At 25.0% G+C, this 26,964-nt stretch overlaps 13 protein-coding genes across 13 annotated transcripts, besides 3 other annotated features; 5 read left to right on the top strand and 8 right to left on the bottom strand.

Annotated features, from left to right (window-relative positions):
• Positions 1 to 2: 2 nt before the first annotated feature.
• On the top strand, positions 3 to 1,369 carry EHI_131070 (Pten 3-phosphoinositide phosphatase, putative; the record flags this gene model as incomplete). Its single annotated transcript, XM_650427.1, has 2 exons — positions 3 to 176; positions 236 to 1,369. The coding sequence occupies 2 exons, from the start codon at positions 3 to 5 to the stop codon at positions 1,367 to 1,369; spliced, it is 1,308 nt and encodes a 435-aa protein (XP_655519.1).
• A 39-nt stretch (positions 1,370 to 1,408) lies between these two features.
• On the bottom strand, positions 1,409 to 3,031 carry EHI_131060 (uncharacterized protein; the record flags this gene model as incomplete). Its single annotated transcript, XM_650426.1, has 1 exon — positions 1,409 to 3,031. One exon carries the CDS (start codon positions 3,029 to 3,031, stop codon positions 1,409 to 1,411), a length of 1,623 nt encoding a protein of 540 aa, XP_655518.1.
• A 169-nt stretch (positions 3,032 to 3,200) lies between these two features.
• On the top strand, positions 3,201 to 4,683 carry EHI_131050 (uncharacterized protein; the record flags this gene model as incomplete). The annotated part of the gene is made up of 2 exons (XM_650425.1): positions 3,201 to 3,504; positions 3,629 to 4,683. 2 exons carry the CDS (start codon positions 3,201 to 3,203, stop codon positions 4,681 to 4,683), a joined length of 1,359 nt encoding a protein of 452 aa, XP_655517.1.
• Positions 4,684 to 5,761: 1,078 nt separating this feature from the next.
• Positions 5,762 to 6,492, bottom strand: EHI_131040 (La ribonucleoprotein, putative; the record flags this gene model as incomplete). The annotated part of the gene is made up of 1 exon (XM_650424.2): positions 5,762 to 6,492. One exon carries the CDS (start codon positions 6,490 to 6,492, stop codon positions 5,779 to 5,781), a length of 714 nt encoding a protein of 237 aa, XP_655516.1. The 3' UTR covers positions 5,762 to 5,778.
• An 84-nt stretch (positions 6,493 to 6,576) lies between these two features.
• EHI_131030 (uncharacterized protein) lies at positions 6,577 to 10,905 on the bottom strand (the record flags this gene model as incomplete). The annotated part of the gene is made up of 1 exon (XM_650423.1): positions 6,577 to 10,905. One exon carries the CDS (start codon positions 10,903 to 10,905, stop codon positions 6,577 to 6,579), a length of 4,329 nt encoding a protein of 1,442 aa, XP_655515.1.
• A 233-nt stretch (positions 10,906 to 11,138) lies between these two features.
• Positions 11,139 to 13,043, top strand: EHI_131020 (translation initiation factor eIF-2B epsilon subunit, putative; the record flags this gene model as incomplete). Its single annotated transcript, XM_650422.1, has 1 exon — positions 11,139 to 13,043. One exon carries the CDS (start codon positions 11,139 to 11,141, stop codon positions 13,041 to 13,043), a length of 1,905 nt encoding a protein of 634 aa, XP_655514.1.
• A 65-nt stretch (positions 13,044 to 13,108) lies between these two features.
• EHI_131010 (uncharacterized protein) lies at positions 13,109 to 14,011 on the bottom strand (the record flags this gene model as incomplete). Its single annotated transcript, XM_650421.1, has 1 exon — positions 13,109 to 14,011. One exon carries the CDS (start codon positions 14,009 to 14,011, stop codon positions 13,109 to 13,111), a length of 903 nt encoding a protein of 300 aa, XP_655513.1.
• A 186-nt stretch (positions 14,012 to 14,197) lies between these two features.
• EHI_131000 (uncharacterized protein) lies at positions 14,198 to 15,155 on the bottom strand (the record flags this gene model as incomplete). The annotated part of the gene is made up of 2 exons (XM_650420.1): positions 14,198 to 14,332; positions 14,391 to 15,155. 2 exons carry the CDS (start codon positions 15,153 to 15,155, stop codon positions 14,198 to 14,200), a joined length of 900 nt encoding a protein of 299 aa, XP_655512.1.
• Positions 15,156 to 15,381: 226 nt separating this feature from the next.
• EHI_130990 (nuclear movement protein, putative) lies at positions 15,382 to 15,903 on the bottom strand (the record flags this gene model as incomplete). Its single annotated transcript, XM_650419.1, has 1 exon — positions 15,382 to 15,903. One exon carries the CDS (start codon positions 15,901 to 15,903, stop codon positions 15,382 to 15,384), a length of 522 nt encoding a protein of 173 aa, XP_655511.1.
• Positions 15,904 to 16,003: 100 nt separating this feature from the next.
• On the bottom strand, positions 16,004 to 17,452 carry EHI_130980 (AAA family ATPase, putative; the record flags this gene model as incomplete). Its single annotated transcript, XM_650418.1, has 1 exon — positions 16,004 to 17,452. The coding sequence occupies one exon, from the start codon at positions 17,450 to 17,452 to the stop codon at positions 16,004 to 16,006; it is 1,449 nt and encodes a 482-aa protein (XP_655510.1).
• Positions 17,453 to 18,797: 1,345 nt separating this feature from the next.
• Positions 18,798 to 19,098: a repeat region.
• Positions 19,099 to 20,936: 1,838 nt separating this feature from the next.
• Positions 20,937 to 21,444: a repeat region.
• A 4-nt stretch (positions 21,445 to 21,448) lies between these two features.
• Positions 21,449 to 22,912: a repeat region.
• Positions 22,913 to 22,968: 56 nt separating this feature from the next.
• On the top strand, positions 22,969 to 24,753 carry EHI_130970 (uncharacterized protein; the record flags this gene model as incomplete). Its single annotated transcript, XM_650416.2, has 3 exons — positions 22,969 to 23,082; positions 23,129 to 24,383; positions 24,434 to 24,753. The coding sequence occupies 3 exons, from the start codon at positions 22,969 to 22,971 to the stop codon at positions 24,751 to 24,753; spliced, it is 1,689 nt and encodes a 562-aa protein (XP_655508.2).
• Positions 24,754 to 25,251: 498 nt separating this feature from the next.
• Positions 25,252 to 26,010, top strand: EHI_130960 (purine nucleoside phosphorylase, putative; the record flags this gene model as incomplete). The annotated part of the gene is made up of 1 exon (XM_650415.2): positions 25,252 to 26,010. The coding sequence occupies one exon, from the start codon at positions 25,252 to 25,254 to the stop codon at positions 25,966 to 25,968; it is 717 nt and encodes a 238-aa protein (XP_655507.1). The 3' UTR covers positions 25,969 to 26,010.
• Positions 26,011 to 26,096: 86 nt separating this feature from the next.
• EHI_130950 (uncharacterized protein) lies at positions 26,097 to 26,963 on the bottom strand (the record flags this gene model as incomplete). Its single annotated transcript, XM_650460.1, has 3 exons — positions 26,097 to 26,513; positions 26,566 to 26,784; positions 26,832 to 26,963. The coding sequence occupies 3 exons, from the start codon at positions 26,961 to 26,963 to the stop codon at positions 26,097 to 26,099; spliced, it is 768 nt and encodes a 255-aa protein (XP_655552.1).
• Position 26,964: the final 1 nt, after the last annotated feature.

Below are 26,964 nucleotides of genomic sequence, written 5' to 3'. Positions count from 1 at the left end.
AAATGCTAAACTTGGTCAAAAGACAAGTGTCTCAAGATAAACGAAGATTCCAAGAAGATGGATTTGATTTAGATCTCACATACATTGAACCTAGAATTATTGCCATGGGATATCCCGCTGAAGGCATTGAATCATATTATAGAAATAATATGGTAGATGTTGCTATGTTACTCAATGTTTGTACTTCATTTTAATAAAATGGACTTACGTTTAATAGAAATATTTATTCGTTTAGCAAAAACATTTAGGACATTATCGTGTATATAATTTGACAGAAAATCCATATGACCCTACACCATTCCACAATAATGTAAAATGGTTTCCTTTTCCTGATCATCATAACCCCTCGTTAATTGTACTTTGTCATATTGTTGATGATATGTATAAATATTATACTGAAGATCCTGCAAATGTTGTTGTAGTTCATTGTCTTGCAGGAAGAGGAAGAACAGGAACTGTTATTACTTCATTTTTACAGTACATAAAATTATGTGCTACTCCACAAGATGCATTGGATCATTTTGCTTCTATTCGTTCAATGAAAAATAAAGGAGTTTCAATGCCAGCTCAAATTCGATATGTTAAGTACTTTGGGGAATTGTTATCAAAACAAATTTATTTTGTTCAAACAACTTATCTTCTACAAACACTTTCTATTGGACCATTACCTGATCAAGGAACAAATAATGTATCATATGAATTAGACATTTCTAGTATTGATCAATATTACAAACCATTTATTTGTATTCAACCATTAATATCCTCTTCACCTAGTTATTCTTGTATATTTTCAGAGTTAACAAATAATATTCAAGCATCATTTAACCCACCAATTCCTTTAGCAGGAGATATAAATATTCGAGTTCGTTTAATTAATTCTAATCCTAGTTATGGTCATACCATTGTTGCACGTGCATCTTTTCATACATATTTTATTGATGGTAATACACTTTCTTTTGATTCTAAAACACTTGACATAAGAAATCCATTTAAATCAAAAGTGTCAAATACTATTCAACTTAATTTAACATTTTCTGGTTCAACTGTTCCAGTTCCATTACCAGAACCAGAACTTATTTTCTTACAACAATTCTATGAACAATATACTTCTTCATCTCAAAAGAAACAAAAACCTACGTTTGTTATTGGATGTAGATCAAAACCAAATTCTGTTGAAATTTCTAAATCACCTCAATCTGACTCTTCACCAAGTCTTGTAACATCAACCTCTCCTTTATCTCAAAACAGTGACTCTTCTGAATTAAAAATTCGTTTAGCACAACAAAGAAGATTACAATTATCTCCAACAACATCTTTCAATCAACCAAAGAAATCATCAAATGCTGTTACATCAAAACTTTTTAAATGATTATGTATCTCCTCAAATAAAAATTCAATTAAATGTTATTCAATCTTTGATTTTGTTTTCTAAACAATCACATTCTTTTTTCATTTCCATTATTTTGTCAACTACTACATCAAAAGATGATGTACTACTTAAACCAACAATGTCAGCTATTTTAGATATTCTTTCATTAATTTCTTCAACTGACATTTTTAATTTTTGATTATTTTCTTCTTCTTTAATAAGACATTCTTCTTCTTTTTGGAGTTGATGTTGTTTTAATTCATTTTCTCGTTGAAGTAATTGAATTTGTTCTTTCATTTTAATTTTCTCTTCAGGTTCTCGTTCAAGAATAGGACTAGTTTTTATAATTTCTTCAATTTCTTGAAGAGCTTGAACTTTTGGATTAATCATCTCTTCTTCTTCTGATTCATTAGGTGAAGAAATTATTGGAGTTAAAACTTTATTATCAGAATTAATTTGTTTTAATTCTTCTTCAACTCTTTTTTGAACCTCTTCTTCATTTATTTCAGTAACTTTTTTTCCTTCAACTCTATTAAGTAAAACTTCAAATTTATTAGCAGTTTTTTGTCTATCATACAAAACATCTTTTTGAGTTTTTTGAATATGATGTTGAAAGTTGTCATCAAAGCCAATTAAATCTTTATTAGGATTATCATTATTAATCCCTGTAAATTCAAGTTCTTTTCTTCTCATTTCAATGTCATGATTTTGTTCATTAAATCTATCATTAATAGCTTTACGTTTGTTTAAAGCAACTTTTACATCTTTTTCTGCTTTTTCAACTTCTTTTGTTATTTGTTTATCTTCTTTCTTTAATTCATCAATTTTCTTTTTCATTTGCTCAATAAACATTGTCTTTTCTTCTATAACTTTTTCATTTTTTTGAAATTCTTGTTGCATAATAGTAGTTTCTTCTTCTACTGAGGCTTTTTCTGTTTGAAGTTGTTCAATTAACTTATTATTATTTTTTCTTTCATTTTCTAATGTTGTACGTATTTGGTTAAGTTCTTCATTAAATTCTTTTTGAATTTGTTTTTGTTCTTCTTGAAATTCATCAATTTCTCTCTGAAGTTGTCTAATATCTCCTCTAATTTCTTCTTCTTGATTTTTTAATTGATTAATTACATTATTTTTATCATCTAATTCTGTCTCTTTATGTTCCATAGTTTGTTGTATTGTTTTACTATCTTCTTTTAGTTTGTTAATTTCTTCATTTAATGAATTTTCTTGTTCTAACAATGTATTAATTTTTCCTTGTAAATTAAGTTTTTTTGTATACAAAGAAATGAAAGTATCTTGTAACCTACAAATTTTTGAATCAACTTTAGCAAGTTTGTATGTATGTTTATGATAATCTTCATCTTTTGCATTAATAATTTTTGCTTTTTGTTCAATTTCTTGAGTTTGAGTATGTACTTCTTTTAGTTGTTGTTGTAGTTTTGGGTTATGATCTTGTTCATATTTTAAAGCACGATAACTTTTGATAAGTTTTGTTTGTGCTTTTTTAAGTATTATATCATCTTCATCTGAATTAATCGCATTCATTCTTTCTCGAATATAATTCGTTATTCTTTTATCCAATTGATCAATAGCACAATAATTTTCTAATATTTCTTTTTCTACAATCACGATTTTCTCTACAATGCTCTCCTTTTCAACCATTTTTCTCTTTTTTTTTCTTTTTCTTTTGAAGATCTTTTAGAGATTTCACTTTACCCTTCTCTTTTTTCGTATTTTTATTTTCTTTTCACTTTTTTCCCTTTTTTCTCTTTTCATTTTTTCAGAATCTTTTTCCATAAAAATAATCATCTTAAAATTTTAAATTCAAAATATGTTTAAAGGTTGCTGCATTGCTGGATGCAAAAACCAAGGTGAATTTCCTTTATCTAAAATTCAAGGGACAGTAAAAATTAAAAAAGAGCTCATTAACACAATTCCACGTGAATGGAAAATTTGTAAAAATGATTTTGATAATATGTTGAAACAAATGGAATGTTGCATTGAACATTGTGACAAAATGGCATGTCCATTAGAAGTATCACCATCGAAATTAAGTCAAGTAAACTTAAAAAATGATTGTTGTCATCACCAATTATGTACTTTCCATGCAACTAAATATTCAGATATAATAACACGTTTGTTTTTGTTAAAAGCTATCATCAGAAAATTTGTTCTTCTGATTTTTATTGTGTCTTCATTGATGTATTTTTAACTATGAGGAAAGTTCTTTTTTTAGAGAATCATATTAACCATTTTTAGCAACTCCTATTAAAAGAGAAGTCCAAACAACGGATGTACAACTACCTCAACAAAAGAAACAAGCTGAAGACGAAGATACTATCACTGAATCTAATCAACATAATAGTGATACTGATACTTCAACTGAAACAAGAGATGATGGTGACAATAATCCTACAACTGGAGAAGAAAAAAATGAAAAAATAAAAAATGAAAAGTCCATTACTGTTCCAGCTGAACCAAATCAATCAACTTTTATGGAAACAGAAAAAAATAATAATTATGGTAAAGAAACATCTCTTAGAAGAGAAGGAGGAGAAGAACAAAAAACTGAAGCTTCTAAGATTTATCCTCAAGAGTCTAAAGAAGAAAATAAAACATTAGTTGAAGGTTCTATTGTTAATGATGAAAATAAAATAAAAGAAGATATTGTTGGTGCTTCTTGTGAAGACATAAAAAACTCTGAAAAACCTCAAATAAATTTAGAAGCTCATGAAGAAGAAGAAGTTAATAAAGAAGAACACCAATGTTGTATTGATAATTGTAATGCTATTGTTGAAAATGAAATTCCTATATTACAACCACTTCATGTTTATGTTTGTCAAAATCATTTAGATGAAATTATTAAATTGTGGAGAGTTTCATTATTGCAACATCAAATAGTTTTAAATGATGAATGTCTTGAATTATTAAAAAAAGGAACTGGAGAAAATATATATAACCCATTATACAATTATACTAATCCAATGCAAAACGATGTAAAATGTGCATTATGTTGTGGTTTTTATAAGAAAGAAGAAACATACAATTGTTCATTTTGTCCATTTACTTTTTGTGTTGAATGTTATAAACGTTTATGTCTTACATTAGGAACACCTCAACAATTTATTTCTAATAAAGCTCGTTGGAAATGTTTTGTTTGTTCTTGTTGTGAACCAGCAGCAATGAATAGAAATGTTTTCATTAAAAAACAATTAGAGTTATTAATACCTATTATTGAAGCTAGGATAAGTGATGGGTGTGTTATTGGAAAATCTGCTGATGAATTAAAAGAGTTTGTTGACAGCATCAAATAATTTCTTTTGTTCTTGAAAAGGTAATAGAATGTGGTTTTCAGTTATTCAATTTTTTTTGTTAAACTAAAATTACTTTGTTTTTTTAATAAAAAATTGAATGGTTATTTAAAAAATTCATTTGAAGGATTTTTTTATGGCAGTTCTTATCAGAAGCAGAGTTATTGTTTTAATTTATTTTACCTTTAATTGAATTTAAAACGTTTCCAATTATTTAAAAAAAAATACTACTTTAATGAATTTTTAAATTATAAAAAAAGATATGATTTAATAACGATTATTAATTTATTGTTTTTTGAATTGTTTATTAAATAGATTAACGAATTAAATATAGTTTTATTTCATCAAAGTTATTAAAAGAATCATCACAAGATACTTTTTTAAAAAATAGTCTTTTGTTAATAGAGTCAATCATTTATTAATTCTTATTAGACTAAACTGTTATTGTTGGTGATGATAATTCTTTTAATTGTTTAAAAATAAAAACAGGAAATATGAATTGAAGTATATTAAATAAGAATTAGTTGATTATTCAATTATAATATAAAACCTCAAAAAAAAACATTTCATTGATAATCATTTATCTAATATGAGTAAAAAATATGTTTTAAAAGAAATCTTTTGTTATGAAACTCATAAAGAACAATTTTTTTATTGTTTCATAAAGTAAAAGAAAACTTAGTTAATGTCTTATAACTAAAAATTCTATTCAATATTTCTTACCTTTTTTTATTGTGACTCAATAAAAAAAAAATAATGAGTGTAGAAGCAGTTATTTGCCGTTATTATTCCTATTTATTAATTTTTTTAGTTGAAAATAAGATTAAAATAACTTTTTCAATTGTTAAAAAAAGTAATTCCTTATTTCCAATTATTAAAGAAAGTTTTTTTTTTAAATGAGGTTCATTTTGTGTTTTATAATTAAAGAAAATAAAATAATAATATCTGAATAAAGCAATTTTACTATGAATGGAGTTGATATATTTATCCTTTTGTTTTATTTTGTTTTTTAGTTTTGAAAAACAATTTTTGAAAATATTAATGTCTTTTGATTAATTTTATTTTTATTAATAAAAAAAAACAAAAAATAATATTTTGTTATTGAAGTTTAATTTCTAAATTTCTTTTTCGTTGATGAAGAACAGAAAGATATTCATCTGGAGAGATATATTGTATTGATAAATCTTTTAGTTTTTGAATTTTCTGTATTTTTCCTTTTGGTATTTCAAATACAAAACTTCCATCTTTTTCATCTTCAATACCTTTTACAGTTGTTATTTTTTCTTTACCACGAAATAGTCTTATCCATAAAGTATGTGTTTTCCATTTGGTAACAATTACTTCTTTTTCTTTAATCATAACCTTTTCCATCTCTTTTAATTTATTAACTGTAGCTTCATTTTTAAATAAAACTTCTATAGTTCCTTTGAATGTTAAAGTTGTTGGAATATATTTGATTTTGATTTGGTCAACCTCCCCAAATTCTGACAAACACTCTTTGATTTCTTCTTCATTCAATGAGCATGGAATCCATTTTATTTTTAATCCTCTTTTTTCTAACTGAGCAATTGGTTGTAAATTTTTTCTTCCAATTAATTGGTGATCTTCTGAAAGACGAAGGGTATTAGATTGTTTTAATTCTTCACAAATTTCTGGTGTTGTTTTATGGAATTGTTTAATCATTTTAAATCCTTCAATAACTGATAAAGGAACCATTCCATCAGCATTCATTTTTGATTGGAGGTAAAGGTCAGTGGAAAGGTTTATATCAGAGAAGTAGAATTCTATTTGTTGTATAAGAGAACGGCTCATAACAAAAGAGATTTTGTAGTGTGTAAAAAAATAATAAGAAGAGAAAAAAAAAAAGAGATGAGAATGAATTAAATTAATGAAAAGTTATTCTATGAAATCATTCATTAAGAAATCATTAATAATTTCTGGTTTCCATTGTAAATTTCTTCTTTTCATATCAAGTAAAAGAACATTATATTTTGATAAAACTCTTCGTAATTCTACTTCATCTTCTTGTGATAATATTTTTCTTAATGTAATTATTGGAGTTATACTAGTTAGTTCTGTTTGAATTGAATTTTCAGGATGAAGTGGAATAATTATGTTGAAGAAAGGGGAAAGTGTTGTTGTAACGCCAGACAATGGTAATGTAAATAGCCATCTAAAAGGTTCGAAATCAATTAAAGGATTAATATTTACTATATCAATAAATTTAAGAATTTCTAAAAGGACATTAGGTTCAAATTCTTTATAATTTTTAATGATTCTAATGGCTTCAACTAAAATTGGACCTAATAGTAGTCGAGTCATAACAAATGAACACTTACAATAAATAACTCTTAAGAATAAGAAAGAGTTTATAAGTACTTGATTAGACTTAGGATATAATGCTACAATTTTCAAAATTCTTTTTAGTAATTCATTTGCTATTTTATCAAATGTATAACAATCACCACATAATACTACAAATGCAGCTTTTTTTAATTCATATGCTTCTATACAATCTACTCTTTCTTTTATTCCATTACCACTTCCTTTAGCACTTTGCCATACTTGGTCAAGATGTTGAGAATAAACAAGAGAAATAATTGGTAACCATTTTGATAATCGACTTGGATTAGAAACAAAAAAGTTTTTATCATTAAATGTACTTATTACTAAATTTTTCCATTTTCCAGTTAATAAACCAGAACGTTGTAAAGAAAGAAGCACATCTTCAACCATTGAAATATTTTTCTGTTCAAGAATTGTTTCTAATTGAGGAATAAGTAATGAAAGAGATGAAGATACATTTGCAGAAAATATTTGTAATGGATTTGCTTCAGATGGTTTTAATGAAATAGCTAATGGAAGTAAATCTGATGTAAATGAATTAAGGTCATCTGGAAGTGTAAATTTTTGAACTGCTAAATAAAATAATTGGAATATTTGAGGAGATGCTACAACAATTTGAGGTGGAAGATTGTTTATTTCAGAACATGATACTAATGAACGTAAAGCCCTTAAAAATGAAGTTATTGAATGATTTTGAATAGTAGTTATTGACAAAGAAAAGAATTTAAAAAGTTCTGGAACTAATTCTTTTAATTCTTCACCATTTGCCATTGGAAGTATTTGAGAAATAGAATCAAATAAAGAGTCTGCAGGTATTCTTCCTAATTTAAATAAAGAACATAAAGTTGAAATATATAAATTGATAGGATTAGAAGTAAATTTAAGAAAGAGACTTGAAAACATTTTTCTATGTTCTTGAGTTGTTGCTGTGTGTTCTAAAAGAGAGTCTGGAAATACAAAAAATACTTCTTCCATTAAAAATGCTAAGTCATCTTCTATTATATCATGAACTTCTTTAATTTGAATACGAGGTAATTGTTGATATAATTCACTCACCATTGAAAATAATCCAAAAAGAAGGGGTTTGAAGAAATGTTGGTTATCTTCTTTTTTTTGAATATTAAACATTGGAGCTAAAAAAGTAATATTATTTGATGACTCTTTATTAACTGGATACTCTCTAAAGATACGATGTACTAATTGAGTAATTATTCCAATTAATCTAATAACATCACTATAAAATGCATCAGAATTTGATTTCATCATAGATGGTACTTTTAAAAATATTTCTGGTAATGTTTTGGTTGCTAAGATTGGTAAATTTTCTTTTGGAGAATTAAGAGAAAAATCAGTAAATATTTCTGGATCAATTAAAACATCTAACGGAATTGCATCCATTGTATCCAATGAAGTTTGAATTAATGCTGGTGTAGAACGAACTAAAGTTCTTGTTAAAATTAATAATTTTGAATGAAAAATTGGTTGTAGTGAATGAGATTTTATTGGAACACTAATAGCAGTTAAAATATGTTGAGAAAATGAATGAAGTATTTCAGAATGTTCATATCTAGTAAAGAGAATAATTAATAAATCTGCAGCTTTAACACTTTCTCTAACTACACATATTCTTTCTATTATCATTAATATTATATGTATTGGTGTATTAATAAGTGTTCTTGGAAATGGATAAATGACTAATAAAGATTTCATTTCATCATTAATTTCTGTTGTTAATAAAAGGTCAAAACAACCTGGAATATCAGCATTAATAATTTGTGTAAAATATGTTAAGAATCTTAATTCTCTTTTAATTTGAGTTGTTGAGTTTTTAGTGATTAGTTTTGTTTCTTCTTTGTTTTGGATAGTAGAAGATGGTTCTTCATTAGAACCAACAGCATCAACATTTTCTATAATCATTTCATCTTTACCATTTAATACTCCCATTACAATAGAAATAAAAAGTGTTGCATCATGTGACATTAAAAATAAAAACCAATCACGTGCAACTTTAAAATAACGTTCATCTGATTTTAATAATGAATAAATAATACATTTCATTTGGTTTGTATTTATAATTTTTTGATAAAATTTATTCATGTGCATACAAATTAATAAACGTTCATAATCTATTACGTCTTGAAGAGCACTAAATGGTAATGCTTCAGCATTTGATGCTAAAAGTGAAACAATTATTGGTAAAAACTGTTCTGCACTAGAAACATTTTTCCATAAAAATGATACAACTTCTTGAGAAGATGATAAATAAATTTTGGATTGTTTTGTTAATCTAAAGAAAAGTCTACAACAAACTAATGCAGGAGCAATATTTGAAGAAGATAAAATACTATTAAGAAGTATTTGATTTAATTGATAATGAAATTCTTCATTTGTTGTAATTGTAGCAAAAGTAAGAATAACACTTAATAAATTATTCAATGCTTTTACTTCACGTTCTCCAAATATTGTTTGTATTAATGTTAATTGTTTTTTAAATGGTTCTAATGAATCTAGAATTGGTAGTTCTATATTTAAATTATCATGAAGTGATGAAACAGTTTTTTTAATTATTATTAATGCTGATTCTAATACACTAATGTCAGTAGCATTTAGTTGTTTTTGAAAATAATCATTAATTAAAGTTTTAAATAATGATAATGCTATAGTAATATACTGACTTTTTTGTTCTTCAGATGGAATATAATACATTACAAACACTATTTTTTCATTAAATTCCATTGAATTTAAATGTTTTATAAGTTCATCTATTTGAGCATTTTTTAACATTTCAATTAGTATATTACTTTGTTCAACATTTTGTTTATTTAAATTAATTTTAATAAACAAATTCATTAAAGGTAATGTGAGAGTATTTCCAATAACATTTGATAATAGTTTATTTTTAATAATAGCAGAAAACATTTTAGTACATTCTGATGATGACCCTGTGTCAGTAAAGTCTCGTTGTAAAATTTCATAAATTGATTTAATGAATATATCTTTAACATGTAATTCAAAATATTGTGAATCATTTTCTCCAATAAGATATTGAGTTAGTCTTTGTGTTATTCCACTATCATTAAATGTTACTAATTTAATAACTACTTGAATTAATTTTCTTTTACAATCACTACTTATATTAACTTTATTTAATTTTAATTGTTCATTCATTAAATCAAGTGTTTGTTTAATAACTAATGTATTTTGATTTAATAACATTTCACATAACCCATCACATAGTGTTTGTTCCTTAATATTATTAAAATTAATTTGATACTTCTTTAAATTTATAAACTTTAAAAGTCCTTCTCTTGTATGTGGTGTAATACAGAGATGTAACCACATTTCTTGTTCAAATTCCAAATTGTATTGGTCATATAATTTTTGAAATAAAATTAATGCTTTTTCTTGTAACCCATTCACTGGTTGGAGTAAACTTGATGCAAAACATGAAACTAATGGTTCTAATAAAGACAATGTAAAATCATTATTGTTTAATAGAAATTTGTCTATTATTTCAATACACCTTCCTCGTATTTGGGGTAAAGCTGTTTTACCCATAAGAAGAATAATTGGAAGAAAAAGTTGAATATATTCTTTCATTTGGTTTTGTGAATATCTTTTAAAATATGAAATAATAATATCTAATACAACTCCATGTACTGCTTGTGGCATATTTTGGTCAGCAGCTTTAAGAAGTGCTTCAAAAAATAAACTTTGATGTGGAATTTCTATAATTTCTTTTTTTTCATTTATAATTCTAAGTAATGAATTTAAAGGAGAATAAATGTCCATCCAATCTCTTGCAACAATACTTTGGTCAAGGTATTCTTTAAACTCATTTTCATATGAAACTCCCCATGAAAAATTAAATATGTTCATTTGAAAAGAATAAAATGAAAAGAAAAAATCTTTTAATTCAATCTAATTTTTTTTTTTAATTTTTGTTACCTCAAAAAAATAAAAAATAAAAATAAAAAAACAATTTTTAAGTAAAACAAATTTTTGTTATAATTAGTTAAAAACCTCAAAAATAGGGTTATAAAAAATAAGAAAAAACCCTAAAAAAAAATAAAAAGAAGAAAAGTTTTTTTTTGAGACTTTAAAAAACCAAAATGACTTTAGAAGTTCCAACTAAAAGACAAGCAGTAATTTTAGTAGAGAATGAAATAACTGATATGGAGTGTAATGCGTCATTATTAATGATATTAAACACTCCATTAATTTTATATATCATTGACCATTTATTAACACAAAATGTTGAACAAATATTTATTGCATGTAATTTAGAGAATAAGATTAAGATTAGTACAATTATTCAAAACAGATATAAATCAAAAGTAGTTCAATTTATTGTGTGTGATGAAACTAAAAGTTCTGGGGAAATTATAAGACAAATATCAGAAAATTCTCAATTAGAATCAGATGAACTTATTGTTATTAAAGGAGATGTTATTACTACATTACAACTTGATCCAATTTTACAATTTCATAGACAAAATTGTAGAGATGGACATGTAGTAACAGTAGTATATAGAAAGAATCATATTGTTAATGAATCAAGGTCAGATGATGATAAAACAATAGTTATAATAGATGGATTAACAAATAGAATACTTAAAGTAGATGATAGAAAAATAGAAAAAACAAATAGACCATATTATCTTCGTTTATCATTAAATAAAGAAACACCAAAAATTGAAGTTCATGGAGATTTTATGGAAACAGGTGTATTTATTTTTACAAGACAAGGATTATCATTATTTAGTGATGCAGATAATTGTGATATGAATGAATTCCCTGAAATGTTTTATCCAAGAATATTAGAGAATGATATTACAAATTTTAAATTACATTGTTATATTGCTAAAGATAATGAATATTCTGTTCGTATTAGAGATATTGCTACATTTAGAAAAGTATCAACAGAAATGTTACAAAGACATGGATATCCATATACAACTGATCTTAATGTTTTTGGATATGATTATAATATGTATGGTCATAATGTTGTAAGTCATGCATCATCTAAAGTTCCATTAAAAATATTACAAAAATCCAAAAATGTATTATTATGTGAAAGAACTACAATTGGAATAAATACAACATTAAACAATTCAGTAATTTGTTCTGATTGTATTGTTGGAGAAGGTAGTAGTATTGAAGATTCTCAAATATTTAATGGAACAACAATAGGAAAAAATGTACAAATTATTTCATCAGTTATTGGAAATAATTGTATTATTGAAGATGATGCAATTGTTTCTCAAAAATATTTATGTGAAAATACTATTTTTGGTAAAGATGGTATTGAAAAATCTACTAAACCTAATGACCAATTATTTACTTCTCGTGTACAAAAACATAATGCTTCTAGTTTATTAAGAAGTGGCAGTGCTCGTATTAATTTAATTGATAATGATAGTGATGATGAAGAACAAAATAGTATAGATGAAGATAAACAACAACCATTTAGTGTATTTAGAAGTACTGTTAAAAGGTTTATTGAAGCTTATTTTGTTAATCATGAAAAACATATGCTATTAACTCAAATTACTTCTTTAAAAGCTACTTTTAATTATTCAATGAGTGAAACAGTTTCTGCTATTATTGAAGCATTTTTACTTATTGGAGATCCAAATGGAACAAAAACAACTTTAGAACAATTAAAATCATTAGACACTTCTTGGGAAATTCTTGAAAAATTTACAACAAACTGTGACGAACAAGTTGAAATTTTATTTTATTTATGTGAATTTTGTGATGACTTTAAATACTTTGAACCAACTTTTATTTATATTCTTCATGCTCTTCATGAAAATGAAGTTGTTAGTGAAGATGCTATTTGGAAATGGAAAGAAGATTGTTCTAATTCTGAAGACTATAGTAGGTTCATTGAACTATCTCAAGGGTTCTTAACCGCACTGAAAAATGCTCAAAATGAAGAAGAAAACGGTGATGAGGAAGAAGGTGATGATGATGAATATGAATACGAAGAAGTTGAAGAAGATGAAGAATAATTCAATTGAATCAGTTTTAAATAAGAATTAAATAAATTCCACAAACAAATAATAAAACAAAATAATTAGAAGCCTAAAGAATGAAGCATTCCATTGTCAAAATGGATTTGATCAATTGTAATTTCATCAGATTTGTCAGTTATAGAACTATCAAAAACTGAAGAATCAACTTTTACATAAGTATATCCAATAAGTTTAATTTCATCAGGAGTTAATTGTGCATCATTAAGAGTTTCTTGAGAAAGAATATAACAATTAGTATTTTTAAAAGAAGAGTTAAGAAGTCTACGACATTTGTCAGTAATTGATGTAAGATAAGACTCACTAATATTATTTCCATTTGGTAGTTTATAAGACTTCCATAAATAAAAATTCATAGTTTTTGAAGTTACTTTTTGTGAAGAAATACGACATATTAATTTAATTCCTTTTTCAATAAGAATCCATGAAAGAAATGAATTAAAAGCAGATTCTCTATTTCTGTTTTTTCTTTTTCTTAAGAATTCATTTGTTTTAAAAGAAAAAGGAGTATCAACACTATTAATACTTGGTTTATCATTCCATAAATTATTACATCCAACTAATTTTTCATCATTTGTTAAAATATCTAATTTACCGTTTATTAAGTCTTTAATTTCTTTTTCATTTTTTATTGTATCAAACTGCTTTTTTTCAATAATAATTTCACTATTTGAATTTTTTCTTGCATCACTCCACATTTTTCTAACAACACATTCAAATATTACAGCAATTTCTAAAATTTTATTTTGGTCATATCGTTTATTAAAATACACATCATCTGAAATATATACTTTTTTTGCATAACTTGATTTTTTTGTTTTTCTTAATCGTATTTGAGCTCCACATGCAGCTGCTAATACTAATAATTGACTATTACATTCAGCTTTTTTATCTCGTACTTCTCTTTGTTTACGAGCATCATTTGATGCTCCTTTAGATAGATCCATATGATATTCTTAGTTTATCTATTTAACAATTTATCATGAAATCTAGTTCAATCTTTAATTTCTAATTCAATTTGGTAATTTTTATTTAAAATCATTAAAAATTTTGAAACAAATCTTTTTTTATTTTTTCTTTTTTATTTTTTAAAAAAATAAAACCGTTTTTCACCACCAAACAACTTTTACAAATCACAATAAGAGGACTTTAATGTTTTTTGGAGTATCTTCGTCATTAAAATGTTTAGTTGAATACTTAAGAGAATTAGCCAATAAAGCAACTTCTTCTTCTTGGTAAGTTTGTAATGTTCTAACACATTCAAGTACCTACATTTTAATATAAGTGTTATCATTAATAAACTATTATATATAATAAAAAACAAACATTGAATTTTCCTTTTGTACTAAAAGCACCAGTTGGAACAACTGTATCATACAATAAGATACATCCAGTCATAATTCGTAATAACTGAATACCATTTGATCCATGTTTTTGTGCTTCTACACAACAAGAATAAGCAACAGTTCGAAGCCAATCTCCTAAATTATCTAAACTTAACCCATTTTTAATATCTTCATTTAATGCTTCACATAAGCAAAGAATCATTGGTGCAGCAAAAGCAAAGAACATAGAAATTTGATTTGTTACTTCATCTCTTAAAACAACATCTTCACGATGTTTTTGTTTCATTTTACCAACTGACCTTCTGTAATAACTAAAATCATTTTGAAGACCAGGATTAGCTAATTTCTTATTATCAAATTGAACAGCAAAATCTATTAATTCCATTAATTTGACAGTAACAGCTTGATATTGAGTAACACTATCATTTCCATTTAATTTACAGATTAGTCTTAGAGATTTAACTACTTCTGTTTTCATACTTCTACTATATTCAAAAAATGAATTAATCGTTTGGACTTGAGGTATAATTGCTTTCCATGCAGCTTCTTCTGTCTCTGGTGATGGAGTTGCAATTGCTGCTCTAATTTCAGTTTCTTTTGCTTTATAATTTGTCATCTTTTGTAGCATTTCATTAATATGGCTAGCGACTTCATTAATAGTTTGGAAAGGCTCTTGTTCAGCAGCCGAAGGAGTGGCAGAGAAGTTGATTGGAATAGCAACAATTTTAGAGTGTTTTGCTCCCATGAAAAACTTTTTTTGATTTTTTTGTTTCTTTTCTTTTTTTTTTAGGTTTTTTATTATCTTATTTTAATTTTTTTTATTTTTTATTTATAGTTTTAATATAATTTTGATATAGTTTAAAATAGTTATATTGTTAATTTTAGACAAAAAAAATTAAATAAAAAGGAAAAAAAGAAAGATGAAGAGTTAAACAAAAAAACACAATCTTTTAATCAGTTTCAAAAAGTTCTCAATTCATCATCTTTGCATTACTAAAATCCATCTCGGGATGTTGTGTTTTAAATTTTTCAAATGCCTTCATTTTATCAATTTCATCTGAGGTTGGAAGACCTAATTCTTTTTGGTGTTGATCAAACATCATTTTTTGTACTAATTCTTTAGTGTCACCATCTAATTCATTAACATCTCCTACTGTTTCTGCTTTTATTTTTTTAGTATCAATTTCTTCATCTCCAATAATAACACAACTCCACCAATCCATTGTTTTTTGTTTAGCTAAGTCAATCACTACAGTAGTTTTATCTTCTATAGTCCAACAACAATCATTTTTTTTAACTAATTTACTTAATTTTCCATTAATAAATGTTTCTCCTTTTATTTGAAGGAATAATTCATCATTAGTAATTTTACAATTAACGTCTTTTCCTTTAATTGGTGATGGGTATGTAACAGTAACAGTTACTTCATTAAGTGTTTGTGTGAATTTATATTTTTCATAAACAGCACCATTATTAATAGGATCTCTTGTCATTATTAAAATGAATTTTAAGTTTTTTAAGTTTTTTTCTTTTTTTTTTTTTAGAAATACATAAATTAGTTAATTTTTATTAAATTTAATAGAATTATTACATTTATTGAAATAATTTAGGTGTTGATGGTTGAATTGTATCTTTGTTTATTGGTTTAGTAAATCTATCATATTCAATTACTTTGTTAAAAGCTAATTTATCAGGAAGAAATGACTGGTTTTGTTTTGTTTCAGTTGGGTGTTCAGAAATTATATTTACTCTAATAGGAACAACATAATTAGGTTGTTCTTTAACCATTTTTTTAAGTGTTAATGTAGCTTTATACACTGCTGTTGATTTTTTTGCTCGAGTCAAATATAAACAACATTCTGCAAGAACAGTTTTACACTCAGGATATCCTAATATTTCTACAGATTGAAATGTATTCATTGCTACAACCATTGCGTTGGTATCTGCTAGTCCAATATCTTCTGTGGCAAATCGAATCATTCTTCTTGCAATATATTTTGGATTTTCTCCACTAAATATCATTCTTCCTAACCAATATATTGCAGCATTTTCATCACCACCTCTCATACTTTTATGGAATGCACTAATAGTATTATAATGATCTTCACCACTTTTGTCATATTGAAAGTTTTGTTTCTGAAGGAATTTTGAAATAATTTCAGAAGTAAGTGTTATATGAATTTCTTTTGGTTCTTCTATTGGTTGATATGAAAATTCAATATTTTCTAATTCTCTTTCTTTTGGTACAATACAATCATTTTCATCTATTACTATTGTAGTATTATCACTTTCATTACTTTTTATTATTTCGTTTAATTCTTCTTCACTTAAATTATTAAAATAATTAAAAATAAATTCTAAACAATTTAAACCATTTCTTGCATCTCCATCAGCATATTTTGAAATTATATTAATACCTGATTCATCAATGACAAATTTATTATTTTGATATTCTTCTTTAATTGCTTTTTTTATTATTTTATTAATACTTTCATTTTCAAGTCTCTTAAGAATTACTAAATTACAACGACTCATTAATGCATTATTTAATTGAAATGATGGATTTTCTGTTGTTGCCCCAACAAGTATGATTGATCCATTTTCTATTGCTGGAAGAAAAATGTCTTGTTGTAGTTTATTTAATGTATGAATTTCATCTACAAATAAAATAGTATCTTTTTTCTCTCTTTTTTTTCGTTCTTTTGCTTGTTCAATAACATTTTTTAATTCTTCTTTTGAAGTTGTTACTGATGATATTTGAACAAAGAATGACTTTGATGTATTTTTAATAATTCTTGCAATTGTTGTTTTACCACTTCCTGGTGGTCCAAATAAAATAGTTGACTGAAGGCTGTCATTTAAAATCATTGAGTTAAATGGTGTTCCAATACCAATTGCACTCTCTTGTCCTATGATGTCTTCTAATCTTTTAGGGCGTTGTCTTTCTGCTAATGGAATATAGGAAATATCTTTATCCGAATTACAATCTCGTCTAATTTGAAAATAAGATTCTAACGTTGATTTTTGTGGTGAAAACCCCATTTATACTAATAAGATTTTATCTATTCCTCTTTTTTAAATATTTTCTTGCACTAATCTTGTTAATCTTCTTATAACAATTTTCTAATTTTTTTTTAAAACAAAAAATTATTATTAGATATTCTATTATTAGATTTATATGAATAGAAATAAATGTTAAGATTTTTGAGTTTTGTATATTTTATTGCATTTATAAAGTGAGGGAAATATCAAATATCAAGCACTACAAACAAATTTTTAATATAAATAAAAAATATTTGAATAATTATACAAAATGGAAGAATGACAATATTGAATGAACAATACGACTTAACAATGAAACAATAAATTTAAAGAATATGCCTGATGGAAACGACAGGCAACGAAAAAAAAGCAAATAATAGAAAAAAGAAGAGAAAGATATAAAAGAATAAAAAGAAAGTAAGAAGTAGAAGAAGATGAAGAAAGAATAAAAGTAGAAAGGAGAGAATATAAAAAGAAAGAAGATAAAGAGTAATAAAATAGAATAGATAATAAAAGAAGAAATAAAAAGTGTACTTTTATTGTAAAAATTAGAAATATTCAATAACAGTGTCTAATTTAATGATGTAAAATAATTGGTATTGTTTTATTGTTGAAAATATTTTACTCTTTTTTATGTTTATTATTTATATGTATAATTTCATCATGATGTTTATTATATATTCAATCATATGTGTTATGTTATTATAACATATAATAAGTGATAAAATATAAATGAAAATGATATGAATATATGATATAGAATATAAAACAAAAGAATAATAAGAATAAATGATAAATAAAAGGAGAAATGATAATCAATGATATAATAAATAAATCAAAGTATAAAAGATAAAATTAATATTAATATAAATCAAAAGAGAATAAATATAAAATGAAAGTAGATATAAATGATAAGAATATAAAAGATGAATAAGATGAATAAACAAATAAACAAATACATTTAAATAGAAAAGAATAACAATAAGAAAATCTAAATAATATAAACATAAAAAATAATAAAATAAGAAGAATATAATAATATAATAATATATAGATAATAAGAATAACACAATGATATAAATAATATAAACAGAGAAATAAATATATAAAAATACGATAGATAAATAACATATAAATAAAAGAATAAAAATAATAAAAATAATTAAATATGATTCATCAAATCATCTATTTCATTAATATTTCATACAAAATAGAAATGAATATAAAATATAAACATAAATATTTATATATTCTGTATTTATCATACTTTTTATTTTTTATTTATTTTTAGGAGCAAAATATAATAAATGGAATATTCTATGGATGCAAATTATTTTGCATCTTTTTTCTTTTTTGTAAATTATTTAGATGCATTATTTCTTTGATTTTTTCGTACCCGTCTTTATCTTGTTTTTTATTTGTTTTTCTTTGTGTCTTTCGTCTTCTAATCCTTTTTCTTTTGTATTTCATTCACTAATATTATTGTTTCTTTGCCGTTTATTGTTATTGTTATTGACATTTAATTTTTTTATTGTACAACTTTAGATTTCTATGTTTTGTTTGATTTTCTTTACAATACACATTATGATTGCTCAATAACCATGTCATTAAAATTTGTTGTATTTCCCTTCATTGGAAAAATGTCTTAGAAATAAAATCATGAAGAATAATTGATGATAAAATAATAAAATAAATATGTTGATGTATTTTATCATTTATTTGATCCTCATTCTTCTTATATCTATTATTTTATTCATTTGATTCATAATGAATTAATTCAATGAAATAATACAAATAAATTATTTATTTATTCATTTTATTTCTATTTCATTCTTATTGATTTTCTTATTTATTAAAAACACTCTCATTGGGTGTGAAAATTTCATTAAATGAAATAAAATAAATCAACATTGAATTATCTCCATTTTTAATTTACCATTTGATTCATTGGCAGATGAATGAAATGTTTATATTCTTCATTGATTTGTTTTTATTCTTTTTTAGTTCATTTTCAATAAATCAAGATTGATTCATTTCATTTCAATTACTATGAATCGTTTTGGTGTGAAAAGATTTGGATATAGTTTTCCACAAAGTGCATTTGATATTCCTTTATATGAAAATGAATCTTGATAACAATATGAATATGTTTTATTATTTTCTTTTAAAACATGAATATCACCACTCCATCCAAATGAAAACAAATAAAAATCGTATTTATTAAATAACCAAAATGAATTTTGTGGGGATTTTTAATATCATATTTCATCATTTCTTCAATTCTTCCTTTTGATTTTAATGAAAATAAGAATGATTTTGAATCATTTATATAACTATTAACTTTATCAATTTTCTCATTAACATATCCTCCAAATTTATTTCCTTCTTCATCTTCAATAATAATTATTATATGTTCTTTATTCATTATTCTTTGATCAAATACTGATGTACCTTGATTCCAATCATCAATATCTGAATCAAATAGTATATTTGATATTCTTTTTTCTGTTTGTCCATTCTTCTATTTGTAACATTTCTTCCATTGTGTTTATTTCTCTTATTATTCTCAATCTTTCTCCTTCTTGTATCTTCTTCTCCTGCTCTTGTATCTTTCTTTCTTCTTCTTCTCTCTTCTTTCTAAATAATCACTGTAATGCTTTTCCCATTCTTCTTTCTTCTTATTAAATTCTGAGGTGATTGTATCTTTTTCTTCTGGTGTTTTTATTATTTTGTTTTTCATTATCATTTCTTCAATTGAAATGATTTTATCTATTAATTCATTCCGTGTTTTACCTAGTGTTTCTTCATCTGATTTACATTCTTCTATGATTCTTGACATTTTATTCTTCATTATTTCTATTTGGTTGATTGCTTCTTGACTTTTTTCTATCACCACTTTTCTTCTTTTTTCTATTTCGTCAATCCCATCAAATATTCCTTCTCCTCTTTTAATAGCTTCTGAGTATGTTTCATCTGGTTTTATTCTAAATACTTCATTTTTAATACTTCCTATATAATATTGATAATTCTTAGTAGTATCATCAATTGATTGTTGAATGTTTGGAAGTATTTCTACTACTTCTTTAATCAAATGGTTATTCTTGATATTTAACTCTTCCATTTTAATTTAATTTGATGTTTATAAGTTCAAAATATGAATGTTTAAATAGTTAATACACGTTATTAACACATCAAGTCAATCATTATTTCATCATTATTTTAAATAAATGTTATTTTTATCATTTTTACAATAACAATAAATATATAATAATATTAATAATATAATAATAATAAAATTATAATATTGTTATTTTCTATAATTAGTTTGTTTTATTTTTTGTGTTTTTTCATTTTTGTTAAAAAATAACAAAAAAAAATTGAAGAGAAGAAGACTCAATTCTGTTTTATTGTTGTTATTTCATCTTTTGTGATTTGAATTTTCTTGTTTTATCAATATTAATTCAATTAAATTAATTTAATAAAGATAAAAAGTAATTAATTAAGTATTAATAGAATTTTTATCTATTCTTCCTAGTTTAGTGGAGATTAATCCATGAGCTATTTAAAAAGAGTAATCTTTTTGTTTAACTTATCATTTAGCTTTTTCTTGCAAAATGTTAAAATTACTTCTTTTATTTTTTCTTATTAAGGTTTTTCAAACTTTTTCTGCTTAATTCATTTTTTATTCTTTTGTTTATTTTCTGCCTTAATTTTAAGGAATTTCATTTTTCTTATTTTATGAATGGGAGAAGGGATCATTTCATTACTACTGTATTACTATGTTTAATCTTCTTTTAGTCTTAAAAGCACTTTAGTAGTTCCATATATTACACCATGTAATATTCTATCATAATATCTTGCTACACCCTTTGCAGCATTCCCTAATGCATTTCTAATTCAAATACACCGTCATAACCAGATAATGGCTAGGAAAGTCGAAGTTTGAATTTGTACTACGGTTTGTGTGTGGTATTTCAGACGTGCCACCTTCGGTCTGTATTGAAATAAGAGATAAAGTAAATATCAATAAATACTGTACAAGAATATTAAATGATGTATCTTCTATTTTATCATCATTAAATACTATGAAGTACAGCAGCCTCAATACAATAAGAAAGATTAATAGTGATATAATCTCCAAATTAAGATATGGATTTAGTATTGTCCCATGGAAACTAGGAGAATTGGAGAAGATAGATAAACAAATAAGAAAATCATTAATACAACTCCAATTATACGGTAGAAATATCCCAAAAAGTAGATTATATGTTAAAATAAATGAATTGGGATTAGGATTAATGTCAGCAAGAGATGAATGTGCTAAATAATTATTAGGAATATATTTAAAATATAAGTAGAGATCAAGCACAGAAATAGGAGAAATGATAGAAATAATAAAAGAAAATCCAAATGGAATAATTAAAAGAATGAAGAAAGCATTTGGTAAGAATATTAATTTTAATGAATTAATGAATGTAATAGAATTAAATGAAAGAAAGCACAATGTAAAGGAAGTAATTGAATGGGTAAATAATGAATTGAATGATAGATATTTAAAAGAAAGAAAAGAAATGTGGTGAATATATAAGATGTGCAAATGGCACTTTCAATGATAAGAAATTAACAGTAGCCACATGGAGGTCATTAAACATAAAAAGAAATGCATTCCTCCAAATAGTAAAAATGCAAGAAGGAGTAAGTATGACAGGAAATATTAAAGCAAAAAATACTCCAAAATGATGCTTTAAAATATTGTAAACATTGTCATAACACAATAGCATCTATTAATCATATCTTGTTAGGATGTAATGAAGAAGAATCAAATATTAAAACATGATTATGTTTGTAAACAAATATTTAAACACTTATTAATTACACATTTTAATGAATTTGATTCAATTGATTTTAATATTCCTCCTAAATGTATTAATAATGATGAAATGGTTATAACTTACAATAAAGATTTATTGGTTAGTGACCATTCTTTCCATGCTAGAATATAAGATATAATATCAAAATATTACAGAAAAGAAAGGATATATTATAGATGTAGTTATATGTCAAGATAATAATTTAGAATTAAATTACATAAAATAAATAAATACAAAGAATTACAAGAGAAATTAAGAAATAATAGAGAATTAATATATGTAGAAATAATACCTATTATATTATCAATAAATTGATTAATACACAAAGAATCAGTAAAAAGATTAAAAGCACTGAAATTACAATTAGACTTTTCCAAAATCCTACGAACAATAATTATAAAAAACATGAAAGACTTAATATTTTACACATTCAATTCTGGCAACACATTAGAAGAAGAACAGTCTAATGCGAGTATGTTAGAAATGAACTCTATTACACCAATAGAGCATATTGAAGAAAGTGAAATAATCAATTCTCAATATTCATAATATTCAATAATGGATATATCTAATAATTGACATTTTTTTTGACTTTGTTTATCAAAAAATAATTTTTATAATCTAAAAAATCAAAAAGTAATTTTAATGGAGGTTGATAAAACCCTTCAAGATAAGCTTCAACAAATAACCTCTTTATTTCCACAAATATCACAACAACTTATCAAAGAAGTGATTCATCTTTGTTACCAATCAACAAATGTTTGTTCATTAAGAATTTTCATTTCTTATAGAAATTCATAACAAGATTCCGAGTGTTGTGTTCCGCCTTGAAGAATTTACACGATCAATATGGCCAACTTATAGACCTATTGTAATTGACATAATTGACTGTCTATGTGACAAAACAAATAAAACAGATATATTTCTAACATTGCAATTTATTAAACAATTTTCATTTAGGTTACTTGAAATTATTACATCAGTGTCTATGTGTAGAGATATTCAGAAACAACAACTTCTAGCAACCATTAGAAAGTGGAAAACATTAAAAGTATTTGAAAAAACTTTATGTGAAGAATTAGAGTCATTAGTCTCTTCATCAATTTACCAATTCTCTAATTATGGATCAACACAAAAGTTTCTTCCAAATACAAACAGTTTTATCAATAAAAAAACAATTACTTCAGCAGAAATTATCAATATAGACTCATCTTCTGATGAAACATCTTTAAACCAACAAATTAATAAACGTTCTCTTTTACCAAAATTTAATAATCCTAAAGTGGCTTTACTTCCAAATAGTAATGATAATTTCACAAGAAATAACTACCACAAAACAAATAACTTTGACACATACCGTTATTCAAGAAGTAATTCTCTTTCCGTAAATCATTATTACTCTTCTCAAAGTTTTGACAGTAGAAATTCAAGAAACAGATCTAGAGAAAGATCATATTCTCGAAGTGGCTCAAGAGATAAAAACTTTGGACTACTTCCTCGTTGGGAAAATTCAAGAAATCGTTACCATTCGAGGTCTATCAGTAGGTCAAGAAAAAGGAGTTCAAGATCCTTTTCTAGAAGACGTACATCTCCCAGAAAGTATAATTTCTCAGAAAGAAGGGATAGTTATTCAGATAGAAGGAGAAGTTTATCAAAAAGAAGAGCCTTTTTTAAAGACGATAGAGCATACACATTTCCTGAGACTAGTGTAAAAGATGACTCTGAACAAAAAACAAATCAATTAAATAAAACACCCTTCTATTTAAAATCAAGTAGAATAAATAAAAGACAAGCTCAACAAAAAAGAATGAATGAACTAGAGTTTCGAGCATTTAATGAAATAAAAGAAGGCAGTAGTAATAGTTGTGACAGTCCTTCTCCAAGAAAAGAAGACAATGACCTTTTTGAACAGTCGAGTGAATTTCTTTTCCATACTAATGCTAATACAAAAGTAATAACTAACGATGTACATAAAATTAATAAAAAAATGATGCAAAAAGAATTAGATGAAATTGTCTTACAACCTCCTATTCCACAAAAGAAAAATGAAACAAAACTAAGTTTGTGTTTGTTTAACTTTCAATTAAACAATCAGCTCATTTTGTTGTAGTTAAAACAAATGTTATCATATTTTGTGATATTCCATCATCATGGAAAACTAAAGAAGATGTCATCAACACACTTGGAGGTTCATCGATAAATTCAGTTGAAATAATACCAGAGCATAAGTGTTGTTTTGTTTCATTTGTTAGACATGATGATGCAATGAGATTTAAAGTATCCCCAATTCCTGGTTCAGGTGCATGTTGGGGAAAAGAGATATGGATGAAAAATTATATAATAAGAGAAGATGGTGTTGTTGAAGTTCCTGTGAAAATGATTCCAAATGATGTTCATATATTTAATGATGGTACGTATGAAATTTACTAAAAGAATTTTATAAATTTATTTATCATTCTTTCAAATACCCTCTTTGTTTTTTTTTCTTCTTTTTAAAAAAAGTAATCAGGAAGATGTATATTTGTCTTCAAAGAAATCAGACAAATGCCTCAATTCATCACTTTACCAGAGCCCAACAGAACGTTGGGATAATTAATTAATTTAAATTTCTTCTAATGAAAAATTAGTGGATGAAAATAAAATTGTGGAAATTTTATAAATAATCAAATATTTACTTTTATTAAATAACATAATTTTAATAACACTTCTTCATTCTTTCAATAAGTAAGAAAGAGATTATTCTAATCAGAACTTCACTCTTCTACATCCATTCGATCGAATATACTCTTTTTCTACTTAAAAATATTAAATCCTAATTTCCCGATGAATGGGGATTAATAAGAATTGTCGCCTAAATTCTGTTTGGTTCTTTGATATTCCAATTGAGAATAAAAGGGTCTTTTTACTTAAAAAAGTTTATTCATTACCATGGCTGAACATTGTCCAACTCCACATAATGGTGCTAAATACGGAGAGATTGCTGAAACTGTCCTTATGGCTGGTGATCCATTAAGAGTAAAACTTCTTGCAGACACTTATTTGACTGATGTTGTTCAATATAATAGTGTTAGAGGAGCAGTAGGATATACTGGATATTACAAGGGAGTGAAGTTATCAGTTCAAGCTCATGGTATGGGTATGCCATCTATTGGAATTTATGCATATGAATTATTTAATTTCTATGGAGTAAAGAGAATTATTAGAATTGGTTCTGCTGGAGCTTTTGATGAAAGTTTAAAACTTGGAGATATTGTTATTGGAATGGGAGCATGTTATGATTCCAATTTTGAAAGACAATATGATATTCCAGGTAAATACTCATGTATTGCTGATTTCCAACTTTGCAGAGAAGCAGTTGATGCAGCTGAAAAACTTGGATATAGATATAAGGTAGGAAATATTTATTCTGCTAATTATTTCTATGATGATGGAGATCACTCAGGAGCATGGAAAAAGATGGGAGTACTTGCTGTAGAAATGGAAGCAGCTGCTCTTTATATGATTGCAGCAAGAGCACGTAAACAAGCACTTTGTATGTTAACTATTTCTGATCTTTGTTATGGAAGTGGTGAAAAAATGACAGCAGAAGAAAGAAGAACTAAATTTACACAAATGATGGAAGTTGCACTTTCACTTGCTAAATAAATAAGTAATTGAGCTATATCAATTAATTTCTTTTTTCATTAATTAAGAAGTTTATATAAATTTTCATTATAAAAATTGTATAAATATATTAATTAAAATAAAACAGAATTTTAAGTAAGAATGTTCATTTAATTATAAGTTAGTTGAGAAAAATCAACTTCTCCTGGTTTTACATTATGTTTATTATTTGCTAATTCTTCGAAATTAACTAACACATCATTTTGATATGTCTCATTTTCAGTAAATTTATGCTCTTTTTCTTTTTCATCATTTTCTATTTTCTTGTTTAGGTATTGTTGTTCTTTGTAATCTTTAATATAAAAACTAGATGAAATACCACATACCATTAATGATACAACTGTTGTAGTGTGAAGTATGGAAAAGACTGTATAACGATATGTGTGACATTTGAAATTAGAAACAGGTGATTGCCATTGGGTTGTTCTTAGTGTTTCACAGAAATATCTTCCTTCAATTTCCTCATGAATAAAAAAGAATTCACAATATAATGAATACATTGTATTTAGAATACAACAAAGCATTACCTTACTATTATTTATATTATCTAATATTGATAGAATTTAAAAAGAAACAAACAATAATACACATTGAAGATATCTTCTTTATAATAACACAATAAATAATCAATATACTTACTGCCATACATAACAAACAACTAATACTTAATTTAATAATTGTTGATAAACTCATTGGACAACTATATTGATATTTTGTGCCAAGAGAATATGAAAAAGTATATTTATTTTTGAATGGATTACTTGAACATGTTATTGTATTGTGATAACCGTTGAGTAACTAATGAGGTTATTATTCATTATATCAATAAAATAATAATAACAAACATTTCTTGCTGAAAAACGATCATATTCATTAGGTATATTATCAAATATAAATGTAAACGTAGTTAGTATTGATATACAAAAAGTAATTAAAACGAGTATAATAAAGAAGGTTTGATATAATGAACATCCCATT

Source organism: Entamoeba histolytica, genomic scaffold, assembly GCF_000208925.1.
Source record: "Entamoeba histolytica HM-1:IMSS scf_1104750518301 genomic scaffold, whole genome shotgun sequence".
Classification (NCBI taxonomy): domain Eukaryota; phylum Evosea; order Mastigamoebida; family Endamoebidae; genus Entamoeba; species Entamoeba histolytica.
This window is presented reverse-complemented; position numbering and strand designations above follow the sequence as displayed.